Raw genomic sequence first — 25371 nt, forward strand, 5'->3', positions numbered from 1 at the left:
AGAGATATTCGGACTTAAAATTCAGTTGCAAATGTACAAGCTATTACTTATTAATGAAATATCTTATTCGGGAAAAAAAAAGGACATGGTACTGGCTACGTTAAAGCTGCAATTGCGAAGATTAGACAGCGGTTTCCTCGAAAAACCTTGGACGGATGTCCGGAGAGCTGGAGGTTGGAGGGGTTTGGTGACAGTCATGCCATCAGCTAACGCCCACTCTTCACTAATGGTGGTAGTAGGTGCAAACAAATTCATCATCCCTCTCTCTCTCTATGGAAAAAGTAGCGATCTTTTCCTTTTCCGACTCCCAGTTATCGCCACCTACCACAGCTCACTCTGCCAAAAGGGGAGCTCCTCCAAAGCATTCATTCCCCCATATAAAAAATCTTTTCTTCCATTTTCTCTCCCAATTCAAGCAAGTTACCTTGCATATCTCACCGCTGTCAGTTCCCTTCTCTATGGTCCCTCTTCCCCAATTGTAGTTCTCGTTGGGGGTAGTCTCTGTTATTGCCGTCACTAACTTGGTTAGTTGAGTGTGCTGGGGTTGCCTTCCTGTCAGCTTTCCATATTCTCCTTGTTCAGCCTATCAAAGACCAAACTTGAAATGGCGAAGGAAGCTGTTTCGCAGGATGAAGAGGTAAGTGAAATGTGATTAGTTCTTGGATATGCAGGAGAGGAAGCTATCACTTTTCTACAGGCGTGCAAGTGCTCATAGGATCGGCGATCATGCCTTGACGAGAATTTACCTGGATTGCTATTTTTAGGTTGTTCTTGGGGAAGAGATCAACTGTGTGCGGCTGATCACCTTGAACCGGCCTCGTCAATTGAATGTGATCTCGTCAAAAGTGGTCTGTTGGATTCTTACCCTTTAGGCTTTCCTCGACAAATCCGAGTATTGAGAATCTTGATTTTTTTGAGCTGGGCTGTCGTTTGCTGTTGTTGGGACTAGGTTTCTATCCTTGCGGAATACTTGGAGAAGTGGGAGAAAGATGACAAGGCCAAACTTGTTTTGATCAAGGTTGGTCCTATTTCTCGAGAACTCGTCTAACATGGACCAATACCATTTTTCAGTTTTTTCACAAGATAATGTCGTTATTTTTTAAGAAAACAGCGGAGATCCTTTCAACTCCATTGATGCTTTACCTAATTGTCATTTCTCTGTTCCTTTGCCACAGGGAGCAGGTCGAGCTTTTTCTGCTGGCGGAGATCTGAAAATGTTCTATGATGGCAGAAAAACAAGTAAGTACACTCTTTGAGAAATCCCATATGGTCTCAGTTCGTGTGTCTTAACTGGGATGCCCGTGCCACTTTCTTGCAGAGGATTCATGCCTTGAAGTCGTCTATAGGATGTATTGGCTTTGCTATCACATCCATACCTATAAGAAAACCCATGTAATACTCGAAACTGCTTTTGATTTAAACCAACTCATAACAGCTGGCATCATGGATTTGTTTAAGTTAAATTTGTTGCTTATATAGGTCTCTCTTGTCCATGGAATTTCGATGGGTGGAGGAGCATCGTTTATGGTCCCGATGAAGTTCTCAGTTGTCACGGAGAAAACCGTGTGTCTTTTATGCTTTGCTTCATTGTTTTCATGCAGAAGGCGATGAAACAATTAGATTTCTTGGGGTTTACTTTCCATCTAATTAACGAGCCGTGTACAGGTTTTTTCCACTCCAGAAGCAAGTATTGGCTTCCACACAGATTGTGGTTTTTCATACATGCATTCCCATCTCCCTGGACGATTGGGTAAGAATTCTTGAATCAAAGGAATTCAATTTGAGACAATTCAAGTTCTTTGTTTTGAGAGTACTTGGAAATTTGAAATGGATGGAAGTGTTGGCTTGGCAGGATGTGACTGTTATCATTCCATGGCATATTCATAATTTAAACGCATGAGCAGATCGATTTCAAAATCGAGATGGTGTGCGTGTTTTGTTTGGTCTAAAGTGGTATCTTACTGCTTTGCAGGGGAGTTCTTGGCATTAACGGGGGGAAGACTTAATGGTAAGGAATTGGTGGCAACTGGCCTTGCAACTCATTTTGTCCCTTCTGAGGTAAGTTTTCGACCACATGTATCTGACCACAACTCATTCTCCCTCCCTCGCGCTTAATGACAATTGACTCTTGACTTAATTATCTCAGTGTAATGTTTACAGAAACTTGCCATATGAATGAACGAGGTGGCAGAAAATGTCCCCTATCCTATCCTATCCTTATTGAACCATTTCCAAGAAGTTGCATGCAACTAAGATTACGTTTGGTACACTGGAATCAAAAGGAATGGAATGGGATATTTCATCATTTCCTCTGATTAGTGTTTCTTTTATGAGTTGAAAAGTACTTTCCATTAGGATGATCTTTCTTCGCTTACTTCATGGAATGATGTTTCCCTAAAAAAATTTAAGTAATGCTCATTCCATCATTTTAACTGGCTTTTATTTATGTATAATATATTTTCTTTGAGGTTCATATATATAAATAAATTTATATAGATAAAAATTGAAATCTTAGTATGTTCATTCTTTTAAAATGACATTTATCCACATTTTCAAGTTCAACTAGAAAAAGAATTAATTTTCTCTCAATTAAATTATGTTTCACAGTATAGAACCCATTCCAGTCCTTTCCGTTCTAGTCCGGCGTACCAAATGTGACGTAATTGTTTTCATCAGAAAGAAGAGAGTCTTTAGTAATTGGTTTCTAAAGGAATATGCAAGTCTACTATGCTATCAGATGCTCACACAAATACCCTAGAAAGAGAATGTCAGTTTTCTGATTGTACTAGTTCTGTAACAACCATGTAATCTGTTGTTAAGAGTAATTTTCTTGTTTTCTGGTTAAAATAATTAGTTGTTTGTTGAGGAGTTGGTTACCAATATTCATGAATGACAGAAATTTCCCGAGCTGGAGAAGCGCCTTGTAAGCTTGAATTCTGGTGATGAGGCTGCTGTAAAGTCGGCAATTCAGGAATTCTCTGTGGAGGTTAAGCTTGATGAAGAAAGCATTTTGAACAAGTAATGACTGTCAATAAGATAACATGCAAACATTTCGGTTAATTTTTCTATTCTGAGAGAAGTGTATCGAGAACAGTAATCTTTCATCTCCTTTCAGAAAGTTGGTGATCGATGAGTGCTTCTCCAAGGATACTGTGGAAGAAATTATAAAATCATTCGTAAGTTCATGGGTTCATTTCAGGATGTCGTGGATTGCTGAAGAATTTGCAACTTGCTTAGTTGCTTTGTGAAAACAATTAAGTATACAGAGCTAGAAATGAATATTTATTTTCAGGAAGCAGAGGCAAGCAAAGAAGGAAATGGATGGATTGGACCGGTTTTGAAAGGGTTGAAGAGATCATCCCCAACAGGACTGAAAGTCACACTCAGATCGGTAATTTGTCTTTGTTCTTTTTACCGGGAGAAATGAGTCTCAGTGGTGCAAACATCATCCTAGAACTGAGAGGTTCTGCAGTCTCTCTGTCAATTTGACAGCATTTGAACAAGTTGGGCTTTAACTTTTCCAATGTTTTATGTCCAGATCCGTGAAGGCCGCAATCAGACACTTGCAGAATGTCTGAAGAAGGAATTCAGGCTGACGATGAACATTCTGAGAACAGAAATATCTGAGGATGTCTACGAGGTGATTATTATTTGGTTTAGACTTTCTGTCAACTTTTAATGTACTGAAGGCAGTAGCTGATGTATTGATTGCTCTTGTTCAATAAACAGGGCATCCGAGCACTAACCATTGACAAGGACAATGCCCCCAAGGTAACCTCTTGTGGCGGATCATAACTCGAGGCGGAACAGAATCTTGTGAAGGATACTTTAGTTTCAATACTCAGTCTTGTTTTCCCCGGGTTGTCAATGCAGTGGGAACCATCAACTCTCAACAAAGTGGAGGACGAGAAGTTGGATTTGGTGTTTAAGCCATTCCCGGAGAATCTCGAGCTCCAAATTCCAGGAAAGGAAGAGTGCAGGTATATGTCTACTCTACACCCGTAGCTCCTGATCTTGGACTTAGGAATTGATCTCTTCATAATCAGCCACATAATTGCTGATGATTTCTTCACGTCCCTGATTGTCCGACAGGTGGTCAGGAAAGTACGAGAACACACCTTATCCATCCTTAAATCTCCATGAATGGAGCAAACTGAAGCTTTGAACAAGTACTCTTCCAAAGACACGAGCAAAGTATTCTTGTTATGGGTTGTAGTCTCCGAGTTTCGCCTCTGTAATGAGAAGATATACTGTATTTGTGTCAAACAGATATATAAAAATAAAGTTGCCTTTTCTTCATCATCAGTATCACATCGCCGAGAAGGCGATGCAGTATAAACGGCAAAGAGACATTCACCAAAATAACTGCAGATGGAACGGCTCCGAGCACAACACAGAGATTAGAACAGGAAGGCAGCGGCACAGCTCCAGATTTGGCGGGATACTGTCGCAACAGCACGATTAGCATAAAAACTATCCTTCGTAACACAGTTTCGACAGACGAGGACTTGACGAAACGCGCATAATACACGGCTTGGAACTCTATAGTTGCTCAGATGATTCTTATTGAAGGCCCGTGTCCGTCTTGTTAGGAATGTTATTATATCACGATTGATTTAGGGATCAATAACAGGCAGACCGGCAGAGTGAGAAGTGAGTAATGGCAGACAAAGGAAGGGCCAAAATGAATAGAACAAAGAAGTTGGGGGTACGAGAAATAACGCGGGACAACTCATCCCAACCGTATTTGACTTCCTTACTCCTTAGTCCTCCTCGTCCTGTCCACACGGGCACTGGCAGAGTGCAGCTCAACGCTTAAACCCACCCCACGAAGGATAACCGGCTGTGAACGGACAAGAATGCCCTCCTGCCTTTGATAGATGGGATGACTTACAACATTTTATATTTACCTTGGAGGAAGAGTTATTTTCCTTAAAAAAATTCAAACTTCGCGTCCTTTTGATTATTCGTTACGATACAATTCTCGTAATTTTGGTACAGTCCTTGTCCGCTTTGAGACTTTTGAATCTTAAAATTTATCACCACCGGTACCTTTACGACTGTAGATCTGAATATTGAGCGAAAAGAAAGATAAAACACGTGATTCATTTCCTTGTTATTATTTCATCACTAAAAGGGGGAAAAAAGAATGTGAATGAGAGTACAAGGCTTTATTTGAAAATAGAGTAATTTTTTTTACTGTACTCCACTTACTTTCAATTCAACAATAGAATTATTATTATTTTTATTTTTCTTTAATTTTTTATATACAATTCAATTCAATTTTTAATATTAATTCTCTCAATTATTCATTACATTTTTTCACAATTCAACAATATAATCATTAATTTCTCTCAATTATTCATTATTTTTTTCCATAATTTAATATTATAATCATTACAACCTTAAATAAATATAATAATTATTTATAATTAAAATGGAGTAGAGTTGACCTTCCTAACAACCAAATATCATAGTTGAAGAAGCAAGGGAGAATTTAGTCATTTCAAGCTTTGAGGCCGACAGCATGAAAGAAATATGACCGTTGGAGGGGAACAGAGAGAAGCTGTTTAGCGAAGCTTTTACTAAATCCTCTCATTACAAATGATTAAATCGCCATCTCCATATTGCATGAGAATCAGATTCTTTGAAAACGGCTTCCTCCTGAGGCAAGTTGTTTCGAGCACTTCTCTCTCTCTTTCTTTCTGAGCCCAAGTCCTCTCTAACATGCAAAGAACCCGAACGACAAAGAGGAAAAGGAGGGGGAGAAGAACAGAGCTCTGATTCGAGGTCAACAATGGCGAAGAGAACTGCAGAGGATATCACCAAGGAGGCGGCTGTGGAGGAAGAGGCTCACCCTTATGCTTTTCACGTGTCCGGACCCCGCAATGTTCCTTCCCCCAACTGGCGAGACCTCATCAGTTCTAGCTGGTCAGTGCCTATTCATCAATCCTCAGCTTTTTGGTACAAAAAGATCGATGCTTTTCGGCAATTTGATTGACCCAGGAGCTGCAAAGCTCACTGTCAGTACTTGGATTTCTTTGGATTTGAAAGGGTTTCATGGGTTTCTGCTAAGTATTTGATTTCTACAGTGGATGACCCTTAAAAATTAAATCTTGGGTTCGATTTCTGGAATTTGGCCCATTCTGTGATATGAACTCTCGTGAAGAGTTGATTGATCCACAGAATTAGGATATCCATCCGGTTTTCGAACAATGCCGCATTTGCTTTCCTGATTGGCATCAAATATTTGGCTTTTGACAAATTATTAAGATTTATTTCATTGCCAAGTCTTTGGAGATCTATTCAAGCTTTTGGCCAAGTTTCAATTTTTTACACAAATATATATATGTAGCTCACTGCAAAACCCAGAAAATTCGGAAAAGAGATCCAACATTTGATCTGTTATTTGGATCTATGACCATCTCTGTACAGGAAGGATGAGAACTACAGGAGGACTGTAATCGCCTGCTTCATACAAGGGGTTTACCTGCTTGAGCTCGATAGGCAAGAGAGCCGGTCCGAGGAGAATGCGCTTGCCCCAAAATGGTGGCTGCCCTTCAAGTACAAGCTCTCCCAGACCCTGATCGATGAACGGGATGGGTCGATATTCGGTGCGATCCTTGAGTGGGACCGTTCTGCTGCTATGGCGGATTTCATACTCATGCGGCCCTGCGGGGCTCCGAAAGCTGTCCTGGCCCTGAGAGGGACCTTGCTCAAGAGCCCCACGATCCGCCGGGATATTGAGGACGACCTCCGGTTTTTGACCTGGGAGAGCCTAAAGGGTTCTGTCAGGTTCAATCTTGCGCTCGAGGCATTGAAATTGGTTGCTGCTAGGTATGGGAGCAGCAACGTGTGCATAGCGGGGCATTCGTTGGGAGCAGGTTTCGCTCTTCAGGTGGGCAAAGCACTGGCTAAAGAAGGAATGTACGTGGACGCGCATTTGTTTAACCCGCCTTCAGTTTCCCTCGCAATGAGCCTCAGGAACATTGGGGAAAAGGCCGGGTTTGTCTGGAAGAGGGTCAAGTCGATGTTTCCTTCTGCCGCTCAAGATCAGAGTGGCCGCAATGCTGAAGCTGACACGACGATGGGCTCGGTTCTAGGACTAAAGAACTGGATGCCTAATCTGTACAGGAATAAGACATCAAACATTGGACTCCAGAAATGGGTTCCGCACCTCTACGTGAACAACAGCGACTACATCTGCTGCTACTACACTGATCCTGCAGGGACGGAACCGAATGTCACCGAGAAGGAGAACGTCATTCCCACAAATGAGCAAGTGGCTGCGAAGATGTTTGTGATGTCAAAGGGGAAGCAGAGGTTTCTCGAGGCTCATGGGCTGGAGCAGTGGTGGTCCGACGATTTGGAGCTTCAACTGGCTCTAAACAGCAGCAAGCTTATCAGCAAGCAGCTCAAGTCCCTGTACAGCCTCCCTGGTTCTAGTCCAACCACAACACCGCAGGGGAAGCCCTGATATCGGGCTCGGTCTGGGTGTAGAAATAACTCGTTTGCAAATCACGATCATGAGCTTTCCTTGAATGCACCTTGATGGCAATCTACGAAATTGTCATGTTGGCCTTTTCCATCTAATCTTAATTATTCCTTAACTAGTTCAACTTTCATCTTCATACATCATCATACAAGCTGATGCTTTGAGTCAAAATAAGATGTTCGTATTACTGAAATTCAGAATTGTGAAGCAAGTAAAAAGGAAAAGGTACATAGTTGTTTGAGTCAAACTTTTGGTCAGCACGGCTTTCATCCAATGGATGGTTGAAACGTGGAATGTAGGAATGGGCAAAAAATGAACGACTCCAACCCGGAATCTCTGGTTCCGTAGACCAGCGCCTTATCCATTGGGCGACGGAGTCTGCTGTTGTTGGCAAGGCTTCCCTTACAAAAATGAATTGGTTAGTGTTGTTTAAGGGGACTGAAACAATTCCGCTGCATGTATATCTTCACAAAATTACAGACTTATCGCGCTTGAAAAGGAATATGTCAAATATATCTATCTGTACACAGCATACACATTGCATAATCTGCATGCAATTGCATTTGTAACTACTCGAGCTTATTTACGCACGAGTAGAGTATCAATACGATGACCGATCTGCGAAAATCTATAGAAGGGGACGAGTTTTATGCGACTAGCCAATCCATGTTCACCTTTCATGATATTGGCCCTACAGCTTGGAGTCATACACGCTCAGCCCATATCCCAACTGATCGTAACCATGGCAGAATTGATCGTGCTCCGTGTCTAATAGCCACGACTCTAGAAGCCGGTAAGCAAAGTCCGCCCCTTGTTCCGGATTGTCCGCCGAACGATCTGGAACTTGATCATTCAATGGAATTTGGTAGGCTTCTTCCTGATTAGGTTGTTCCCACGTGCACCCTTCGGACGAATCAGCCAGTCCCGCCTCGATCATCCTTCTCTCATCAGATTCTCTAGTACTGAATTCCACCGTAAGAAGTTCCTCTCGCGGTTCGGTCTGGCTCCCATTGCCGGTGAGCTCCTGAACGAGCTGCTTGAAGCTTGAGCTCTCGGTGATGTAGACCTTAGGCCTCAGGGCACTAATCAAGCGGCTGAAGCTCTTCTTGTTCTCATGCTTGGAGATCTTTAGGGATGACTGGTGATAGCTCAGTTTCTTTCCCATTGATTTTTTTTCTCTCTTCCCAAATCCAGAACTGGGGTTTTCTTAATTACCCTTTTTGAACACTTCCTCTTGATGCTTTTCCTCGGAAGGAGTCGAAAAGAGGGGATTTATATGTGCATGTGCTTTAAGGTTGCTGGGGAAACACAACAAGTCTTAGAATATACAGATTCTGTTAATGACAACTTACTCAATTATTAGTCCACAACGTTTCTTATTAGGAGTCCATGCCCATACTCAAACTTAATATCTCGGAAGATTTTACGGTTTGTGAGCTGGACGATTCATGAAGCCTCAATGTTCATAAGATCAACGTGGGGTGTATCTTGGAATATCAATATGATGATCGATCTGTGAAAAATCATTATTATAACCTTCGTAAAATCCTTATCATAACAGCAAAAGAATTGATAAGAGTTCCCCCCCCCCCCCCCCCCCCCTAAACAACTGAGTCATTCTATAGCAAAGGATTATCTTGAACGCACGAATCATCATGCGTGTCAAAGGTACACGTTTACTTCCTTTTTGTGTCTCTATTCTGAGTCCTAATCATCGGTGGTTAAATATTCCCATGTCTGTCTTTTGCATGGATAGGATAGAGACGTGGACTTCACGGTCAATTCAAAATCAGTTCTGGTCTTGAGGACAGGATGAACATAAAGAACATTTGACCCAATTAAATTAATTAATTCGATTTAGTGTCTTCCAACGATTCCAACAGATCGTCTTCTTTGTGTTTTCGTGCTATCTTCAGTCACATCCATGTCCTCATCTTCAGCAGTTGAGGAAACAAAGATTCTGTCTATTATTGTTTCGGAAACAATTGGCGCAATAGCTAGAATGGACCAAGCAGAAGAAGATGCTAACACGATGAACGGAACTGTACATGGTGCCCCATTTTATACGCCTCCGGTAGAGTCAATTTTTTGCAATCTTCCATAAGGTGGCATGGCATGGGAACCCCTTGGTGAGGGCCAAATCACAATCCATGAGACCGTTGAAAAACCCAAGCCCGTTTCATTTGGGCAGCTAATAGTGTGGTGAGGCCCTTGGCAGCATGAAGCATTCCGGACCACTCTAGGCTGGGGACACTGCAGGCACGCCGGCAGCGAGGGGTCCATGTTCGGGGAGGCTGCTGGAGCACAAATATTCAGCGAGAGCGGGGGGGCTCAAGTACTCGGCCAACCCGAGCAAGATCCTGGCGCAGAGCATTCCGCCCATCTTGGGCCACACTGGAATGAGAGAGGCTGTAATTTAGCAGACAGGCCATGACCATGAGCCTGTTCCCTGAGCAGGCCCAAAAGGATATTCGTCCCCTCCTTCCTCTCTCCAAACTTAAAGCCCTTTGTCTTCACTTTCTGCAACACTCGACAGCATGGTCAAACAAAACAGTGTTTCAAGAACAACTACTCACTTTACTGAACCATTCAGCAAAAAAAAAAAAAAAAAACAAGAAGAACTTTACCGTACCACAAACGTCTTCTTTGACACGACAAATTTTTGGTTTGACAGTGAACTGATCCAATTCCAATGGAAGTTCACTGTTTAGCTTAATTAACTTCTTGTGTTTAGTTAAGTTTAAGTTGACCCTATCACTATGATCTGCCGTCCCTTGTGGGCTACTCATATTTCCTGTATTTTTCATCTCCAAGCCATTAAAAATGGAAGGAAGAGAAAGACAATATTAAAATAAAAAATGGACAGCTCGTCTTTCCTCATCCTGTAGCTTAGCTTCCCATTTACTTGTCTCTCTCTCTCTCTCTCTCTCTCTCTCCCCCCTCTTCCTTTCTCTGTTTGTGTGTGTGTGTGTGATTTCCTCCATTGCAAACCAAGCTAAGCTTCACTTTCCAGCTTTTCACAAGGCCCCCCTCTCAGGAATCAGTAGCCCACATTGCCCACCCCCCCATCGTCTCTTTCCCTGTACAGCTCCATTTCAACACTGCACTAACGAGAAGTCCTCTTCCTCTTCTTTATCACTCCACTACTTCTAGGGTCGGAGCCAGTTCTTGATTTTGAGGCATTTCCGGGTCCACATTTCCCTATCTATGCTTATTGAGTCTCTGTTGGCTCATCAAAAGGAAGCCCTTTCTCTGCTCCTGTGGGTTCTCGAGGAAGAAGTTCAAGGGGGGTAAGGCTAGGCTAGGCTTTGCGCTCGGCTCACACTCCTCTTTAGCTTTTTCTTTCTGACCCTCCCCCCTTTTGGAGGCTTCACATTATTCTCTGTTTCCATGTCTTGCTTGGATCCTAAGTGATGCTTCCTTAATTTCTATCACTTTATGAACTTACAGGCTGATTTCACTGTAGATTTAGAACTTGCTTCTGCTATGTTGCGCAGATGAAGCCTCGCCTTTAGACCCTTTGAGCTTCCTTGCTTTTTTCTTCTTTTCTTTTGCAATGTCTGTCCTTTGTGTAGATTTCAGCACGGATTTATATTCTAGAATGTGGATAGGTTGTTCTTTCAGGTTTATGTCCCATGTGATTTGAGTTGAAGAGATGAAATTCTCATCAGTACCCTTTTGGTCTGATGTTGGAGTTTACTCAAGACCTTGACATCTGTTGTTCTGTCCAGTCTAATGTGGGTACTAGGAACTAACGAGTTTATGTTGTAGCAGAAATGTCATCGGAGGGGTCTTTGAACGTGGAACTGTCCAAGAAGACGCCGCTTTTGGGTTTGAAGCTGTGGGTTTTGATTGGTATCACGGTCGGTTCTTTTATAATCTTGATCCTCGGGATTCTATCTGTGTGGGTGACATTCCGGAAAAGATCGAAAAGAAGAGTGGCCAAGTTCTCTTCCCATTCTCAAATACCCAATGTATCGAAAGAGATCAGGATTGATAGGGTTGGAGCGCGGAGCTTTCCGGATCACCCCGAGAGCATCATAATTACAGTCGATGATAAATCGGGTGATAAGCATATGAGCAAATCGAACGATCCTGATAATCTCAGCCAGTGCAGCTCAATTCATTGTATTGAGAGAGGGGGCAGTTCACACTCGGGAGAGGAAGGAAGCTCAGGCACGATCAGGAGGCATCACTCCACACTGTCCTGTGGTGGACTTGCAATGGCATCGCCTCTAATTGGCTTGCCTGAGATTTCCCATCTCGGGTGGGGCCACTGGTTCACACTCCGGGATCTCGAGGTGGCAACAAATCGATTTTCAGCCGAAAATGTGATTGGCGAGGGTGGTTATGGGGTTGTGTACCGGGGCAGACTTATCAATGGAACTGAGGTTGCAGTCAAGAAGCTCCTCAACAACCTGTAAGAATGCTTTCGAGGAACCCTGTTATTTTCTTGACATCTTTATCAAATTATTTTAAGGTAACCGTAAAATGTGTTTTCTCAGTGGGCAGGCTGAGAAAGAATTTCGGGCCGAGGTCGAGGCCATTGGCCATGTCCGACACAAGAATCTGGTGCGGCTCCTTGGCTACTGCATTGAAGGAGTTCACAGGCAAGTTTTTCGGCTTAGAAGCTTCTCCCCCTCGATCTTTGTTCCAATCCTTCCATTGTCCTAATTGTCTGATAGCATGGCCCTTCGTTTAATGTACAGGATGTTGGTGTATGAGTATGTGAACAATGGCAATCTTGACCAGTGGCTCCACGGGGGTATGAGGCAGCATGGCAGCCTTACATGGGAAGCTCGCATGAAGGTTATACTTGGCACTGCTAAGGCGTAAGCAAATTCTTCATCTAATTATTTTACAAGGCGAATGTCTCTGCTATGGATCTTACCCTACGATTGGTGATACTCGGCATTCTGTTCCACAGGCTAGCATATTTACATGAAGGGATAGAACCGAAGGTTGTTCACCGAGACATAAAGTCCAGCAACATTTTGATTGATGAGGAGTTCAATGCAAAGGTGTCTGATTTTGGATTGGCAAAGGTCCTGGGAACGAATGAGAGTCATATTGCCACTAGAGTAATGGGAACATTCGGGTAATGTCGAAATCCGAATCCGTGATAAGTTTGGTCGCGAAGACTAGTAATTCTTGGTGTTCGATTCCTAAGTTGATAATCTTGTTGGAATTGCAGTTATGTGGCTCCAGAATATGCTAACACTGGCTTGTTAAATGAGAAGAGCGATGTTTACAGCTTTGGGGTCCTCCTTCTCGAAGCTATTACTGGAAGGGACCCCGTGGATTATGCGCGCCCGGCTAATGAGGTAACCGAAACTTGGCTATCTATAATTGTTCCGGAATTGCGTCAAAAATGACTCACTCTCTGGAGAATTACAAAATGTGAATGGCTCATCTTCAGGTAAATCTCGTAGAATGGCTAAAGATGATGGTGGGGACGAAGAGAGCAGAGGAAGTTGTGGACCTGAACATCGAAGTAAAACCCCCGACTCGTGCTTTGAAGCGCGCCCTTGTGGTGGCAGTTAGATGTATTGATCCAGAGTGGGACCAGAGACCCAGAATGACCCAGGTTGTTCGCATGCTGGAATCAGATGAATACCCTTCTCGCGAGGTTCCAAATCACTTGCCTTCGGAAGTATCTTATCATTATCATGATGTCATCTCTATGTGTTTATGCAATATGATGCTCTTGAATTGCAAATTGTCGAGAATCCTGTAGCCTTGACTAGCGTCATTTTTCCAGGATCGTAGGACCAGAAAGAGCCGTGCAGCGAGCATCGAAAGTAAAAATGGGGATGGTTTGGATCCAAATGAATTGCTGAACACGGCAGTTGACTCAAGAGACCGATAAATCCGACGCCATGAACCGGGCGAAGAACTGACTTCTTGGCTCTCAATACAGAAAGCTATAGCCTTTAGTTAATATTCATCATATATATACACATATCAAGGTTTTCTTCTGCTAGAACTACTCCGAAGTGCAGGACAGGACATGAGTTTCAGATTGCCAACCGGAAATGATCTTGCCAGAGAGTCGCGAAGAATGTGCTCCCAACCCCAAACATAGTACGAGGAGAGGGAGCGTGACCCTTGTACAGTTATGCTTAACTTATGTGCTCTTCTCAATGTGCTTGCTCGATGTGTTCTATAGAGTGTTGCAGGGCTACGCCAAATCTCGATATAGATTTTCCGTTGCAGATAATGTATACATATATATATTTTATTTCTTCTTGTTTATCATTATATAATCTTCATCACTAGCAATAATCGAGATGTGCAGTAGGTTTCATCTGCTCAATCAACGTCTCTAGCTCAGCAGTGATTGGATGGATCATGTGGCTGCTGCTCAGACGAGAGCAGAGTGGTAAAGTGGAGGCCTCAGGCGACGAGAGGCGCTCTCTGAGCTCAGCTGACTGAGCAATCAATTATATGGCTCCACTCACTCGCTCAGTTCAACTAATTTTATTATTATTATTATTCTTTTGGTATTAATTAATTTAATTTCTGCAGAGAGTAAAAGCCAAAATAGTAATTAACGTTTATTCATTATAATTAGAAAAAAAAAACAAAAGGTTCTGTTAAAGAGGAAATTCTGGATCTGATAGAGAACGGTCTCAAAGTTTGAATTCTGAGCCCTTAGGCTCATTGCATTCTTTATGTACAACAAGTGGGCACACAACGGCCATCTTTTGGGGAATTCTCACCCCCCGAATTCGAGCATCCAAATCTCAAAAGAACAAGTGCGTAAGACCCTCTTTTCATTATTCGGGCCCTAATGTAGAGATCGAAGCTCCAAATTACCGACTGCAGAGGAAAGTACACACCCGATGGGCACAATATTTGAAACAACGATCTTTGGTCCATTGTATACTTCTGCTATATTCACGAAGTATCGCGATATATTTATCGGATATACACGATAACTCTATATCAAGCGAGAAATTATACGGGAAATCATATTGATCATGGAAGATCCTACGTATTTGAATTTCGGGTATGTTTACCTTTGGACCGAAGCCCGGCCCATTTGAGCCGTCAATGATTACATTAAGCCCAATACCAAATCATTGATATCTAGGCCAATCAACAAAATTTCCACTTTTGATAATAATATATATTGCGTTTTCCTTTAATATCGGTAGAAATTAGGAGTTATTATCATTCCTCAACTAATAATCATAACATTTATAAACGTTCATGCACGGAGTTGTATGTACAGTTTTGATTTCATCGTATGTTTATGAAGCATACACGTTTGTCTATAATCTCAACGAATACAATTTAAGCAATTCTATCGGTAGTCTTTAAAGACATGTGATTTTATACCTCAGAAAGATATTAATTAACAATTTCATACTCGAGAAAAACGACAGCGTAACGCGAATTCTAATTGTCTCTTTTTTTTGTCGATGATTATCATTTCCTTAAATGTATTAATAAGGAGAAATAAAGAGAAAACGAATTTTTCCCAAAGTTGATCCCAACACTTTGACAAGAATCACTGACCCGCTGACTAATTAGACCGGAAAATAACCTTTTTATCATATTTATCCGCTTGAGATTAAGGCCCCGAGTCCAACCATCCATCACCCCCACACAAACAACCCTAAAAACCACGTCCGCCGTCAGATGCGCCACGTGGATATAGCGGTTCCCCCAGGCTCCCGATCACGCCGACATCTAGCGGGCTGTTATGGAAGTCCGCGTCACGGCCGGTGAGCTTAGCGCCCATATCAATATCCCGATTTTCACTGGCACTTAATCGCCTCCGTCTCCCTCCGTTGCTTGAGAGGGAAAAAAGCAAAAACTGCGAATTTGCAGAGTGAAGGAGAGAGTTTTTGATCTAATAGAGGGAGAGAGAACATTAGAGAGAGAGAGAGAGAGAGAGAGAGAGAGAGAGAGAGAGAGAGAGAGAGAGAGAGAGGGAGGGGTTGCTGTGGCTTGCCGGAGAGGTATGGGGAGTGACAGAGAGGAGAGGAAGATGGTGCAGAGAGTGAAGGAGATACTGCATGACAGGCCGGAGCAGGAGATTTACGCCATGCTCAAGGAATGCGGGATGGACCCCGACGAGGCCGTCCAGAGGCTCCTCTCGCAAGGTCGCATTGTGGTCCTCCCCCACCCTTACCTTGCTACTTCGGTTTTTACTGGCCGTCTGTGGCCCGGAGCGAGAATAAAGAAGCTATCTTTACGCCGGATTGGTCGGCAACTGTTTGGCCGGCGGGAAAATCAGTCGCCGGTTGTGTGAAGTGGACGATCTTTTCAAAAAAAAAAAAAACACTCCGGGAAAAGCATTTTGCGGCGGGCGTTACTGTTTGGTTGATCGGTTTAAAGCGGAGGGGTTGGCCGGAAAAATATTTCCTACGTCTGATTTTGCCGGAAGAAACGACTTTTATCCGTTGTAAAGCTTTATTATTGTGATTTTCATTTTTATATAATTGGCGAAGTAGGGAAACAGAAGTTTGTTGGAAGGTACATTGATTTTGTTGGGTGAGGCATCATCCATCCTCATGATATGGGAAAAGACCTCAGCGACAGTGACAGGGAGTGTTTAGAATTTTTGTGGTTTGAATACTTTTTCTAATTGTGAAATAATGTGGATGTGACTAAGAAACAAAAAATTGCTTTCCTGTGATGTCTGCGCAATTTGCCTCCAATCAATGGCTGCCCGAGAACGAAGAGGTCGCAAGATTATCATCGTGCGAATCAGACTACTGTTTCGTGTTGTTTCGGGTCTTTCTTCATGTAGTAATTCATGTGTATTCTTTGAATCGTTGTTGAGTTGGCAGTCCTTGATGGTGCAGATACTTTTCACGAAGTGAGGAGCAAGCGGGACAGAAGGAAAGAGGTAAGAGTTGAGGGGTTGATTTGGGTTGCTTATGCAGGTCTGGTTTTGCAGGGGATTCTCTGTTCTTTCTGAATTATGGTCCCATATGTATTGGTTCTGGTAGATGAGGGAAACACAAGACACAAGGTCTCGAATCGGTAGCGGTGTCTCGAACGGGGGTTGGAGTATTGATCGGGATGATGGAAGAACAACAGTACAACTCAACTCAAATGGTATATTTGATTCACTGTATATACGACTGTAGATGCCTGTTTGGTGCACAACTTGGTGAATTTGATGATGATTCTAGTTCAGCAAAAGTTATTCTCTGAACTGTCCCGTTCAACTTATGATCAGCACCTGGTACAGCACCTTACAAGAGGGAGAATGATTCAGTCACTTCCTCGGTATCATATCCATCTTCAACTACTCAGTCTGGCGGAAAACCTGTTAGCCAGCAGCTATCGAAAGATAGGTCAGTTTGTATATTTGATTTGACTTGACGCTTTCATTATGTCATTACTTTAAGTTGGTAAAGTTGGTGGTCTTTTCTTATACGTAGCGCTGAGACTATGTAGTCTATTTATGCTTAGATGTCACTTCGTATTACCATATCTTTATGAAACCATGGATACCTCTTCTTTCGTGTGTGATCATTTCATCTATTTCAGAGTTTTGATTGCCTAGAGCTAGAGAATAGTTGCTGTTCAGTTGTCAGCAACCGAAAGTAAAGATGCATGGAGAAACTTTCTGAGTCTCTTGTTGTTCCTATATAGTTTATGTTTTCGGTCCTCTATTGATTGTTGGATTGTTCATCTTACCTGGTCTCAGATATGAGCATAATTCCTTTCCACCACCTGTTCTTGGAAATTGCATACTATCATTTACTTCCAGCATTAATGATTCTTTGCATACTAATTTGGCTGATAAATTTTAATGTTTTGATTTGATCAAAAGTTCAGTAGCTCATTACTTGTTATTCTGAATTTTTGCTACAGTGATTCTTTTAATGCTGAAAATAGAGGACAGTTGACAGGAACAGGCAGTATCGTTTTTTCGTCTTCACAGCCACCTACTAAATCTGAGCCATGTGGTGCAGTAACCGGTATTGGCAGGTCTTCAATTGCTGACATTGTTTGGAGAGGTTCACTGCACAATGGCTCATCGGTGTTAGCTGAAACATCTCTCCACCGTGAAGGTGTGGTTCAGCATCTATTCATTTTGGCAAACTCTTAGAAAATGAGAATGTGGAGGGTTTATGGTGCACAAGATGTGCCTTATTACCAGTCATTATTACCTTATTTGTTCTGACCTTTTAGTTGCTTTCTGACTTGGGATTGTGAAGCAGATGAGGAGCAGGAATCAGATGCACATGGCAATAGTGAAAATTTCAGTTCTGTTGGGTTTTCTTTTGCGTCCACAGGACTGCTGAGAGCTCATCGAAAAGATGCCTCAGATGAACAGGTATCTTCCAACGGTGATATTACATGCAAGACAGGTTCCCATGGAGGTAATACTTGAGATTAATTTACTATTCACCCTACTGATTCTTCCGTTATTAAGGATGTATTTGGACTGAGGTTCTTTCTGTGTAGACATCATATTATCAGTCTGATATGATATGTATCATTTCCATCATTGATGTGAAAGTTTTGTTGTTTCTATGTCTGAACCTTCACTAATGCTGTTACATTGATCTCTTCTTTAATCCTTTGAAAACTTTGAACAATGATGACAGTTTATTTATTGTTGTAGCATCTGCTGCTTCAGATTTTCACCAAGTAAATTATTTGGGGGAACCGCTGCCTGAGCAAACCAAAGAGGAGATTGGAACGGTTGTATTGCCCAGTCATGTGCAAGCTCTGTCTGCTGACTGTTCACACTTGAGCTTCGGTACCTACAATTCTAAATCCTCTTCCAAAAGTGGGGGTGTTCGTTTACCTACTTCCTCACAACTTAACGCAGAAAGACTCTCTATGACTGGTGATGGTTTATCAGCTCAGCCGTTACACAAGTATGGATATAGTTAGTTGGTGCAAATTGATTTTCTGTTGGTTTTATAGTGGTCCATAGTTCATCAATTTTTCCGTACAGCTCCTGACTGAGTTGCCTGAATCTATATTTAGTCAATTGAGAAGACAGCAGATGGTAGGAGCAGCCATTGGAGAGGCAACCATACCAGTTATATCTGATTCAGCTTCCCGAGGCTTCCAAAACTCAATCCACGAACTAATGCGGGAGCCAGGCTATGCTTCTTCATACAGGAAGGAAGAGATTCCTCAGCATTATGGTGATGCGGTAATGGTTAATATTCATATTCTCATTTCTCTGTCCATCTGTCTAGTATAATGCAGGATCTGCAGGGATAAACCATTGATATACACCTTTACTGATGCTAGTAGAAACCTGCAGGCTTTTGGGATTTGTTAAGCTTCCTTTTAGTTATTGGAATTTACATGTTAGTTTTACTTGCCACAGGCAATAGGTATGCAGGGCAACTTGCTGGCATCCTCCGAGCAATCCTTCAGAACTGACTCAGTCCCCTCGACTTTTCTTGAAGCCTCACCTTTGCCATTGAGATACCGTTCTTCTGCCTCTTCCTTTAAGAGTTCAGCTATTTCCCTGCCAGAGGTCTGCCTTTTATAGCTCAGTTGGAAAATTTAGTAGCAATAATGTGTAGTGTTATATTCCAACTAGGTACAGCTTTGCGCTTAGACATTTAGATAGAAAAAAGAAATCCCCCATTGATACTGCAAGTTTTCACCCCCTTTTCCAATTTTTACAGACTTTGATGGCAGATACTTTCCATCCTTTTGAGCCATCATCACGGACCTCTGTTGCAAGCCATGGGATTCCACATCAACTCTTGGATCAGGCCTACTCTCAGCAAACTAATCCGTTGAAACAATACGCTTACCTCAACAACTACAAGAATATTCCCGAGAGTTACGGGCAAATCCCTCTCCATCAATCGCTTGGAAGCACCAAGCTTGGTTTGCCTCAGTTCAAGAGGGACGACCCCGCAAGAAACTTCGCGATGAACGGTTACAGCTCTTCGGGTTTTGATAGTTTCCAGGGTGCAAATACCTTCCTTGGAGGCTTTACACCTAACTCAGCAGTTGCCTCTAGTCTCTCCACAGTTGGGTATAACAATATGCTGCAAAATCAGATCATTCAGGAGAGGAATCATTTTCCGCCTCACGGATTGGTGAGGATTCTCTCCCTATTCATATGGATTGCTGCCTGCCATGCAATCAAGAGTCCTGCTCTTGCAATTTTATGTTCTGCTTCACAATGATGGATAATTACTTTTGCTATTATATTTCTTGCTTTTGCAATTAAATGTCCCGCTTCACAATGATGGATAATTCCTTTCACATTGCAGGGTGATGTTAGCTCTAATGGGTGGAGCTCCGGGCCAGGCGCCAGAGCAATGTCGACTGCTCAAGAAAAAGCTTACTACAATATGCTACTAGAGAAGCAGCTCAATCTCAGGCATCAACAGGACCAGCAATTCCCTCGGGACTATGGTTCTCTAGGCGGCTTCGGCTCAAATCATTCTCAAGTTGGCGCAGCACCTGAAAGCCAGCTGCTCCATGGCTTCGGGGACATGACCTTAAACGACCGTGCAGACCCACTGTTGAAGCAACACCAGTTCTGGCAACAGCCAAGATACTGACCTGCCTTCTGCCTTTCAAGCCTTCTTTTTATACTCCTGAAGGGCTCCTCCGGGCTAGTCTGGACAGGAAGAAAGAAACTTAGGGCAATTTTGCGGTTCGGAAAGTTGAAAACCTTACAGTAGTCTAAGCCTCTTAGCTCCAATGTTCAATAGGGTCTGTACATACATTTACTGGGTTTCTCTGCCTCCTAAGTGTAATTTTGACTTGAGTTTTCAAACGGAGGCATGACTTCTCTGTTCATAGAGAGCTTATTAACTTCTCCCAGAATCCCAGAGAATGAATATCAGCTTCTTTAATTGTTCCACCAGGCGTACCGAGCATCGGTTCTTAATCTATTGTTTGATCATTCATTATATAGAAAAAGGCAATTGTCATGGAGAGGAAGTCGGTTGGTGGTAGGAAAATGAGCAGAGTATAATTAAGAAATGGGGAAATTTGCAGAGGTTGGTGTCACTTAATCATCTCCTAATCCCTACTCATTCCTTATGGTTGTTGCAGTTAAAGTATTAGAACTATTCGGCTACAAAAACGCAGCTTTCCTGTTCTCTGTCTCAGCAAGGATTACTTCTTTCATTGAACACAGTTTGAGTGAGTTTTGAGCTTATCAATGGCAGGCGGTGCGGATTTGGCTGTGCTTCCGCTGTGCTCGAAGCCAGCTGGGGACCAAGGCCTGGAGCAGCAAGACAAGGTAAGCAATCTCCGGAGGCTCGAATTGCCGAAGTCGGTGCCCCCGCTTTCCTCCGCTCCGGTGGTGGCAGAGGCCATCCGTCGTCCACGTGGGCGCCCTGCTGGCTCCAAGAACAAACCTAAGCCTCCCATCATTATCACCAGGGACAGTGCAAACGCGCTCCGGGCCCATGCGATGGAGGTGAGCTCGGGCTGTGATGTGAATGAGAGCTTGACGGGATTTGCTCGGAAGAGGCAGCGGGGGCTCTGCGTGCTGAGTGGGAGTGGATTCGTTACGAATGTCACCCTCAAGCAGCCTTCCGCCACTGGGGCGACCGTGACCCTCCATGGTCGGTTCGAGATCCTCTCCATGCTCGGCTCCATCCTGCCACCGCCTGCCCCACCAGGGATTACTGGGCTGACGATCTACCTGGCCGGGGCGCAAGGGCAGGTAGTCGGCGGGGCCGTCGTGGGTGCCCTTATCGCCTCAGGCCCTGTGGTGATCATGGTAGCGTCTTTCATGAACGCTACCTTCGACCGCCTCCCATTGGATGAGGATGATGACGCGGCGCCAATCCAGAGCCAGCATTACCAGAAAAGCCGTCAGCAGCACCAAATTGACGTCGCGGATCTGTACGGAATGCCATCAAACATGCTCACTAACGGGACTCTGCCCCAGGAAATGTACGCATGGGCGCCAACACGACCGGGACCGAAGAACTAACTTAATAACTGGGAGCACACGTTAGCTATTATTGCCTCTCGCTCACACAGTAATCATCCCTCCACCACTGTTGAGCTCTGCTTCAGGAAGAACCAACCATAGATAAACCTTCTGTAGCTCTGCTTTATTCATTGATCATGTTGAAGATATTAACTATTGCTTGTTTCCTTTCCATGATTATTTTGGTTTTCGAAAAACATTCAATCGAAGTGGTCCCTGTCCAGGCATGGCATGCTTAGAACATGGTTTTGGGACGGTTAGTCCATGAGTACCGCCAGCTCTTACCGATGGCACGGTCGAGCATATATCACCTTGATGGAGTGATTCCATCCTACTCCATTGTAAATCTCGGAGGCATATTATCGATCATCGAATTCCACTGGTGGTTTCTTGGAGAATGGAAACAATTAAATCCTTCTCCATTTCTGCGGCTTACCTCAGCCTCCTCGAATAGCAGAGATTTGCATTCATTGTGCCATTTATTGCAAGTACATATGATTTACTTGCAAAGGCGGTAGCCGTCACCACTCGATTACATGCCCACATTTCGAAGGGGACGCCAGCAGAGCAGTAGAAACAGAGAAATTATTGGATGATCTGGGATGCTCGAATGAGATTAAGTTCGATTATAATCGCTGCGTTCACATTTTCATTTGCCGTATAAGATACCAATTTTCTTCGTAATCGACCTGCCTCATTTTTTTGTTATACAGAAGAGGGAAGCTGAAAATACAGTGTACTGGAGTGTTAAAAATTTGGAATAAAATAAATGCTGCAAATGTATAGTTCCGGAATCCAAGAGCACGAGTGTCCCACATGTGCAGTGTATCATCATCATAATAACACAAATTAATCCAACCGGGATGTGACATTGGACTAGGCTCAAGAACATCATGACATCTTAGTAAGCCGGGATGTGAATCTCTATTGTGACCAAGCAACTAACGGAAGGTACGAAACAGAGAGGAAAACAAAAAAAGAATCCATTATTGAAGCTAGTTCGTGGAGACTTTGTCACTTCTGTTGTCATGCACAATCCCTTCGTTCCCAGCGAGCATTAAGTATTTGTCCCTTCGAGTCAAATTGGTACACTCGAACCCAAGAACAGCGGCAAGCTGCTTCTGTATGTAGTTTGCCACTTCATGGCTCGATCTTCCACAGGCGCAAGTGAGCTCTCTGGGCAGCTTCTCGAGAACATGGACGTGGTAGGTCGGTCTTGGGTTCATCAGGAAGAAGAAAGGGTCCAAGCACTTGAGCCCGCTAGCAGTAGTCCCATAGAACATTGCGACATGGGTGTCCATAGCGACAGGAATGATCTCGTCGGCTAGCTCTGCGAACAACGAGCTGAACCTCAGCAAGTATGGCTCCCTGCAGGTTGTTCCTTCGGGACACACCACTAAGTCGCCTTCACTTAACAGTCTCTCCATGGTCTCTCCGTCCTTTGTCCTGTCCCGGGTCAGCCTCACGGTCTTGATGGGAGCAATAAACTCGGAGACTTTACTTAGGGAGTAAGTTACCGCTGTCAGAGGTTGGCCTAGGGATGTACTTAGAAAGACAGGATCTAGGAGAGTTCGGTGGGAGCAGACGTAAAGGACTCCCTTCTTACGGTCCTGGTCGGGTTTCGCTAAGGTAGACAATTTCACCCTCAGGTTGACGCCACTCATGGTTCCCAGGAAGATTGCTACCTTATAGGGCAAGAAAATGCCCACCAGGAGCCTGAAGATGGCCAGTAAGATTCCCAGAGGAAGCCACATGAACATTTGGAGGGTCGCCAACGGAGTAGGCAGAAACGCTAGCCTTCCGTCATGAAAGACCAAAGGTTTCGGGTACTTGTCTCGTGGAAGAGCCAGAAGCGCGTTCCCTCTTTTGCCTTCTTCCTTGTTTATCAAATAAGCTTCCTGTTGCATGAAAAGAAGCATCTGATGAATCAAATTGTCCAAATACTTCACATGCAAACAATTAGAACATATACCTTGCGGTCTTGCCTTGTTTCTTTAATGCATATTATGTCTCTATAATATATAAAGAAGAATGTGCATGACATAAACCTTGCAGATGGAAAGGAAGAGATGGTCCTGCAGGCTTGAACTTTGAAGCCCAACATCAGGCTTCTTGTCGCCAAAATACTCCTTCACTGCCCGGTGCTTCACCAGCAAACCAGACCGAGATATGAATCCCGTGAAGCGATTCCCGTACGTGCTCAGCTCGGTTCCTATAACAGCATCGACGCTCAAGTACTCTTTCAAGAATCCCTCCACCATCACTCTAGGGACACTGGTGAAGACAACCCTGGACCCAGCTCGACATAAGACCTCGTAGGCCTTGGGGTTGAGGTTCTCCAGGAAGAACTTGGGCAGGACTGCCCTGCTCACGCTCTCCATGTCCTTGATCCTCATTCCCCAGAAGGATATAAAGATCATGACCCTCAGCTGGAGCTCAAAGTCCAACAACCACAAGACAGGACAGGAGAGCAACAGCAGAAACGCTCTGACAATGCTGCCACCCTCGAAGGCAACGAGCATGAAGTAAGGGAAGAAGGATTCTGTCCTGAGCAAGGCTCCGAGGATGTCACAGACCAAGGTCTGAGACTCCCTGCCCTCTAGGGAACACTTGGTGATGCTAGGAAAGGAAGGGTACTGAGCCTGAAGGGACTTGAAAGACTGGTTCTTCTGGAGAATCTTAGTGCAGCCTCTCATGTTCCTTGCAGCCCTGTGCCATGCGTTTGCTAGGATGTGCCACCATAACCAGTCCATCAGCCTCAGCAGCACCATTGAGAAGACCATGGCTCTGTTCCTAGAGAGCGTTTCTATTCCTAGAGGAGGAGAAGAAGAAAGGAGTAAATGGGTATACTTTGTGGAGGATTGCAAGAGGTGCAGAGTATTTATAGGGGCTCATTTAATGGAACACTTTGGTTAAGGCGCATCTCTGGAGTTTAATTCCACCATTTTGCTTTTTTCCCCTTCAAAATATATAAATACACACACACACACACACATATATATATAAGACGGATAAATTTTGAAATTATGCATGACAGTACAGTGATTTTCACATGCAAGTAGAGTTGCCCATTTTTCTTCTTGAACATGGAAAACTTGAGTAGGTTGTAATGCTGGTGACCGCCCCCTACAATCTCTTTTTTTTTCCTTCTTTTTTTTTCTTTTCCTGTTTTCCCTAGTCAAGTTTGAAAATTTGCCCGTCTCTTCTTCCATTGACATCGGTATCGCGTGCCCCTAGCATAAGAATATATCCGTTACGTGCTGAATTCGCTCAAGTTGTTCACTGAGTCACGTATCGTGGCTTATATGCGGCATGAGATTCACATAGACTACGAACTGAACGGACTTTGTATGGGAGCAGTTGAGTGGCTCGTACCGAGGGAAGACGCTTACATGGACCAATTCTAAACCGAAAACTGCAGCTGCTCATGGGGAGGGAGGGAGGATGAGAGAGCTGAGCAGAGCAGAGGCTGGCGAGCTGCAAATCTGTATCAGCATATAAAGTTTCACCTACTTCAGTGTACTCCTTTTTTTTTCTTTTTTTTTTTTGACTTTGTCATCCATAAATTGCGCCATCGACTTTCTCTCATGTGTGCTGTTCCCGACACTGGTGATGATGATAGTCTTGAAGTACGACAATGGAAAGACAGACCAATTCCATCCATCCAATCTCTCCCTCTTCTTTTTTTTGGCGTAAAACCTAGTATCCGAAAGTTTAATTGAACCCCGACTAATTCAGTCGAGCCTGGTCGGTTCACTAAGGGATAAAATTAGTCAAGCATGAATTTTATTCATTAAAATGACTTGAACGTAAGACCTTACTTAAACGGGATAAGTGCTGAACTGTTTGAGTCATTCCATATTGGTAATCTCTCCCTCTTCCTTCGTCTGCATGGAAAGTGGTGAAGTGGAGCTGATGACCATAACTGCACTCTTCTCTGTTCCTCTACCCTTGTTCTTGGCTA

At 43.5% G+C, this 25371-nt stretch overlaps 6 protein-coding genes across 16 annotated transcripts; 5 read left to right on the top strand and 1 right to left on the bottom strand.

Annotated features, from left to right (window-relative positions):
* The first annotated feature begins 192 nt into the window (after positions 1-192).
* LOC116197838 (3-hydroxyisobutyryl-CoA hydrolase-like protein 5) lies at positions 193-4299 on the top strand. The gene is made up of 15 exons (XM_031528092.1): positions 193-637; positions 765-848; positions 950-1018; positions 1176-1239; positions 1319-1392; positions 1480-1563; positions 1666-1750; positions 1973-2058; positions 2897-3018; positions 3116-3176; positions 3293-3391; positions 3539-3640; positions 3730-3771; positions 3874-3980; positions 4093-4299. Exons 1-15 carry the CDS (start codon positions 605-607, stop codon positions 4163-4165), a joined length of 1185 nt encoding a protein of 394 aa, XP_031383952.1. The 5' UTR covers positions 193-604; the 3' UTR covers positions 4166-4299.
* A 1296-nt stretch (positions 4300-5595) lies between these two features.
* Positions 5596-7684, top strand: LOC116194225 (GDSL esterase/lipase At4g10955). Its single transcript, XM_031522983.1, has 2 exons — positions 5596-5931; positions 6436-7684. Exons 1-2 carry the CDS (start codon positions 5798-5800, stop codon positions 7475-7477), a joined length of 1176 nt encoding a protein of 391 aa, XP_031378843.1. The 5' UTR covers positions 5596-5797; the 3' UTR covers positions 7478-7684.
* Positions 7685-10375: 2691 nt separating this feature from the next.
* On the top strand, positions 10376-13780 carry LOC116197914 (probable receptor-like protein kinase At2g42960). Its single transcript, XM_031528188.1, has 8 exons — positions 10376-10785; positions 11270-11915; positions 12001-12105; positions 12205-12327; positions 12423-12593; positions 12690-12819; positions 12915-13124; positions 13257-13780. The coding sequence occupies exons 2-8, from the start codon at positions 11272-11274 to the stop codon at positions 13362-13364; spliced, it is 1491 nt and encodes a 496-aa protein (XP_031384048.1). The 5' UTR covers positions 10376-10785; positions 11270-11271; the 3' UTR covers positions 13365-13780.
* Positions 13781-15296: 1516 nt separating this feature from the next.
* LOC116196536 lies at positions 15297-20319 on the top strand. Of its 11 annotated transcripts, none has more exons than XM_031526302.1 (11): positions 15297-15609; positions 16315-16358; positions 16462-16570; positions 16707-16812; positions 17336-17535; positions 17686-17847; positions 18093-18351; positions 18464-18635; positions 18816-18968; positions 19123-19545; positions 19723-20319. In XM_031526302.1, the coding sequence occupies exons 1-11, from the start codon at positions 15468-15470 to the stop codon at positions 20014-20016; spliced, it is 2064 nt and encodes a 687-aa protein (XP_031382162.1). In that variant the 5' UTR covers positions 15297-15467; the 3' UTR covers positions 20017-20319. The 11 variants fall into 11 exon arrangements, with proteins under 11 accessions (XP_031382162.1, XP_031382161.1, XP_031382166.1 ...); XM_031526301.1 differs by having other exon boundaries at positions 15298-15609; positions 16695-16812; XM_031526306.1 differs by having other exon boundaries at positions 15512-15609; positions 16695-16812; positions 17437-17535.
* A 141-nt stretch (positions 20320-20460) lies between these two features.
* LOC116196538 (AT-hook motif nuclear-localized protein 16) lies at positions 20461-21712 on the top strand. The gene has a single exon (XM_031526312.1). It carries the CDS (start codon positions 20625-20627, stop codon positions 21405-21407), a length of 783 nt encoding a protein of 260 aa, XP_031382172.1. The 5' UTR covers positions 20461-20624; the 3' UTR covers positions 21408-21712.
* A 449-nt stretch (positions 21713-22161) lies between these two features.
* On the bottom strand, positions 22162-24648 carry LOC116195074 (glycerol-3-phosphate acyltransferase 1). The gene is made up of 2 exons (XM_031524041.1): positions 23456-24648; positions 22162-23305 (listed from the first exon to the last, which is right to left on the bottom strand). The coding sequence occupies exons 1-2, from the start codon at positions 24188-24190 to the stop codon at positions 22403-22405; spliced, it is 1638 nt and encodes a 545-aa protein (XP_031379901.1). The 5' UTR covers positions 24191-24648; the 3' UTR covers positions 22162-22402.
* Positions 24649-25371: the final 723 nt, after the last annotated feature.

Source organism: Punica granatum, chromosome 2 (assembly GCF_007655135.1).
Source record: "Punica granatum isolate Tunisia-2019 chromosome 2, ASM765513v2, whole genome shotgun sequence".
NCBI classification, from domain to species: domain Eukaryota; kingdom Viridiplantae; phylum Streptophyta; class Magnoliopsida; order Myrtales; family Lythraceae; genus Punica; species Punica granatum.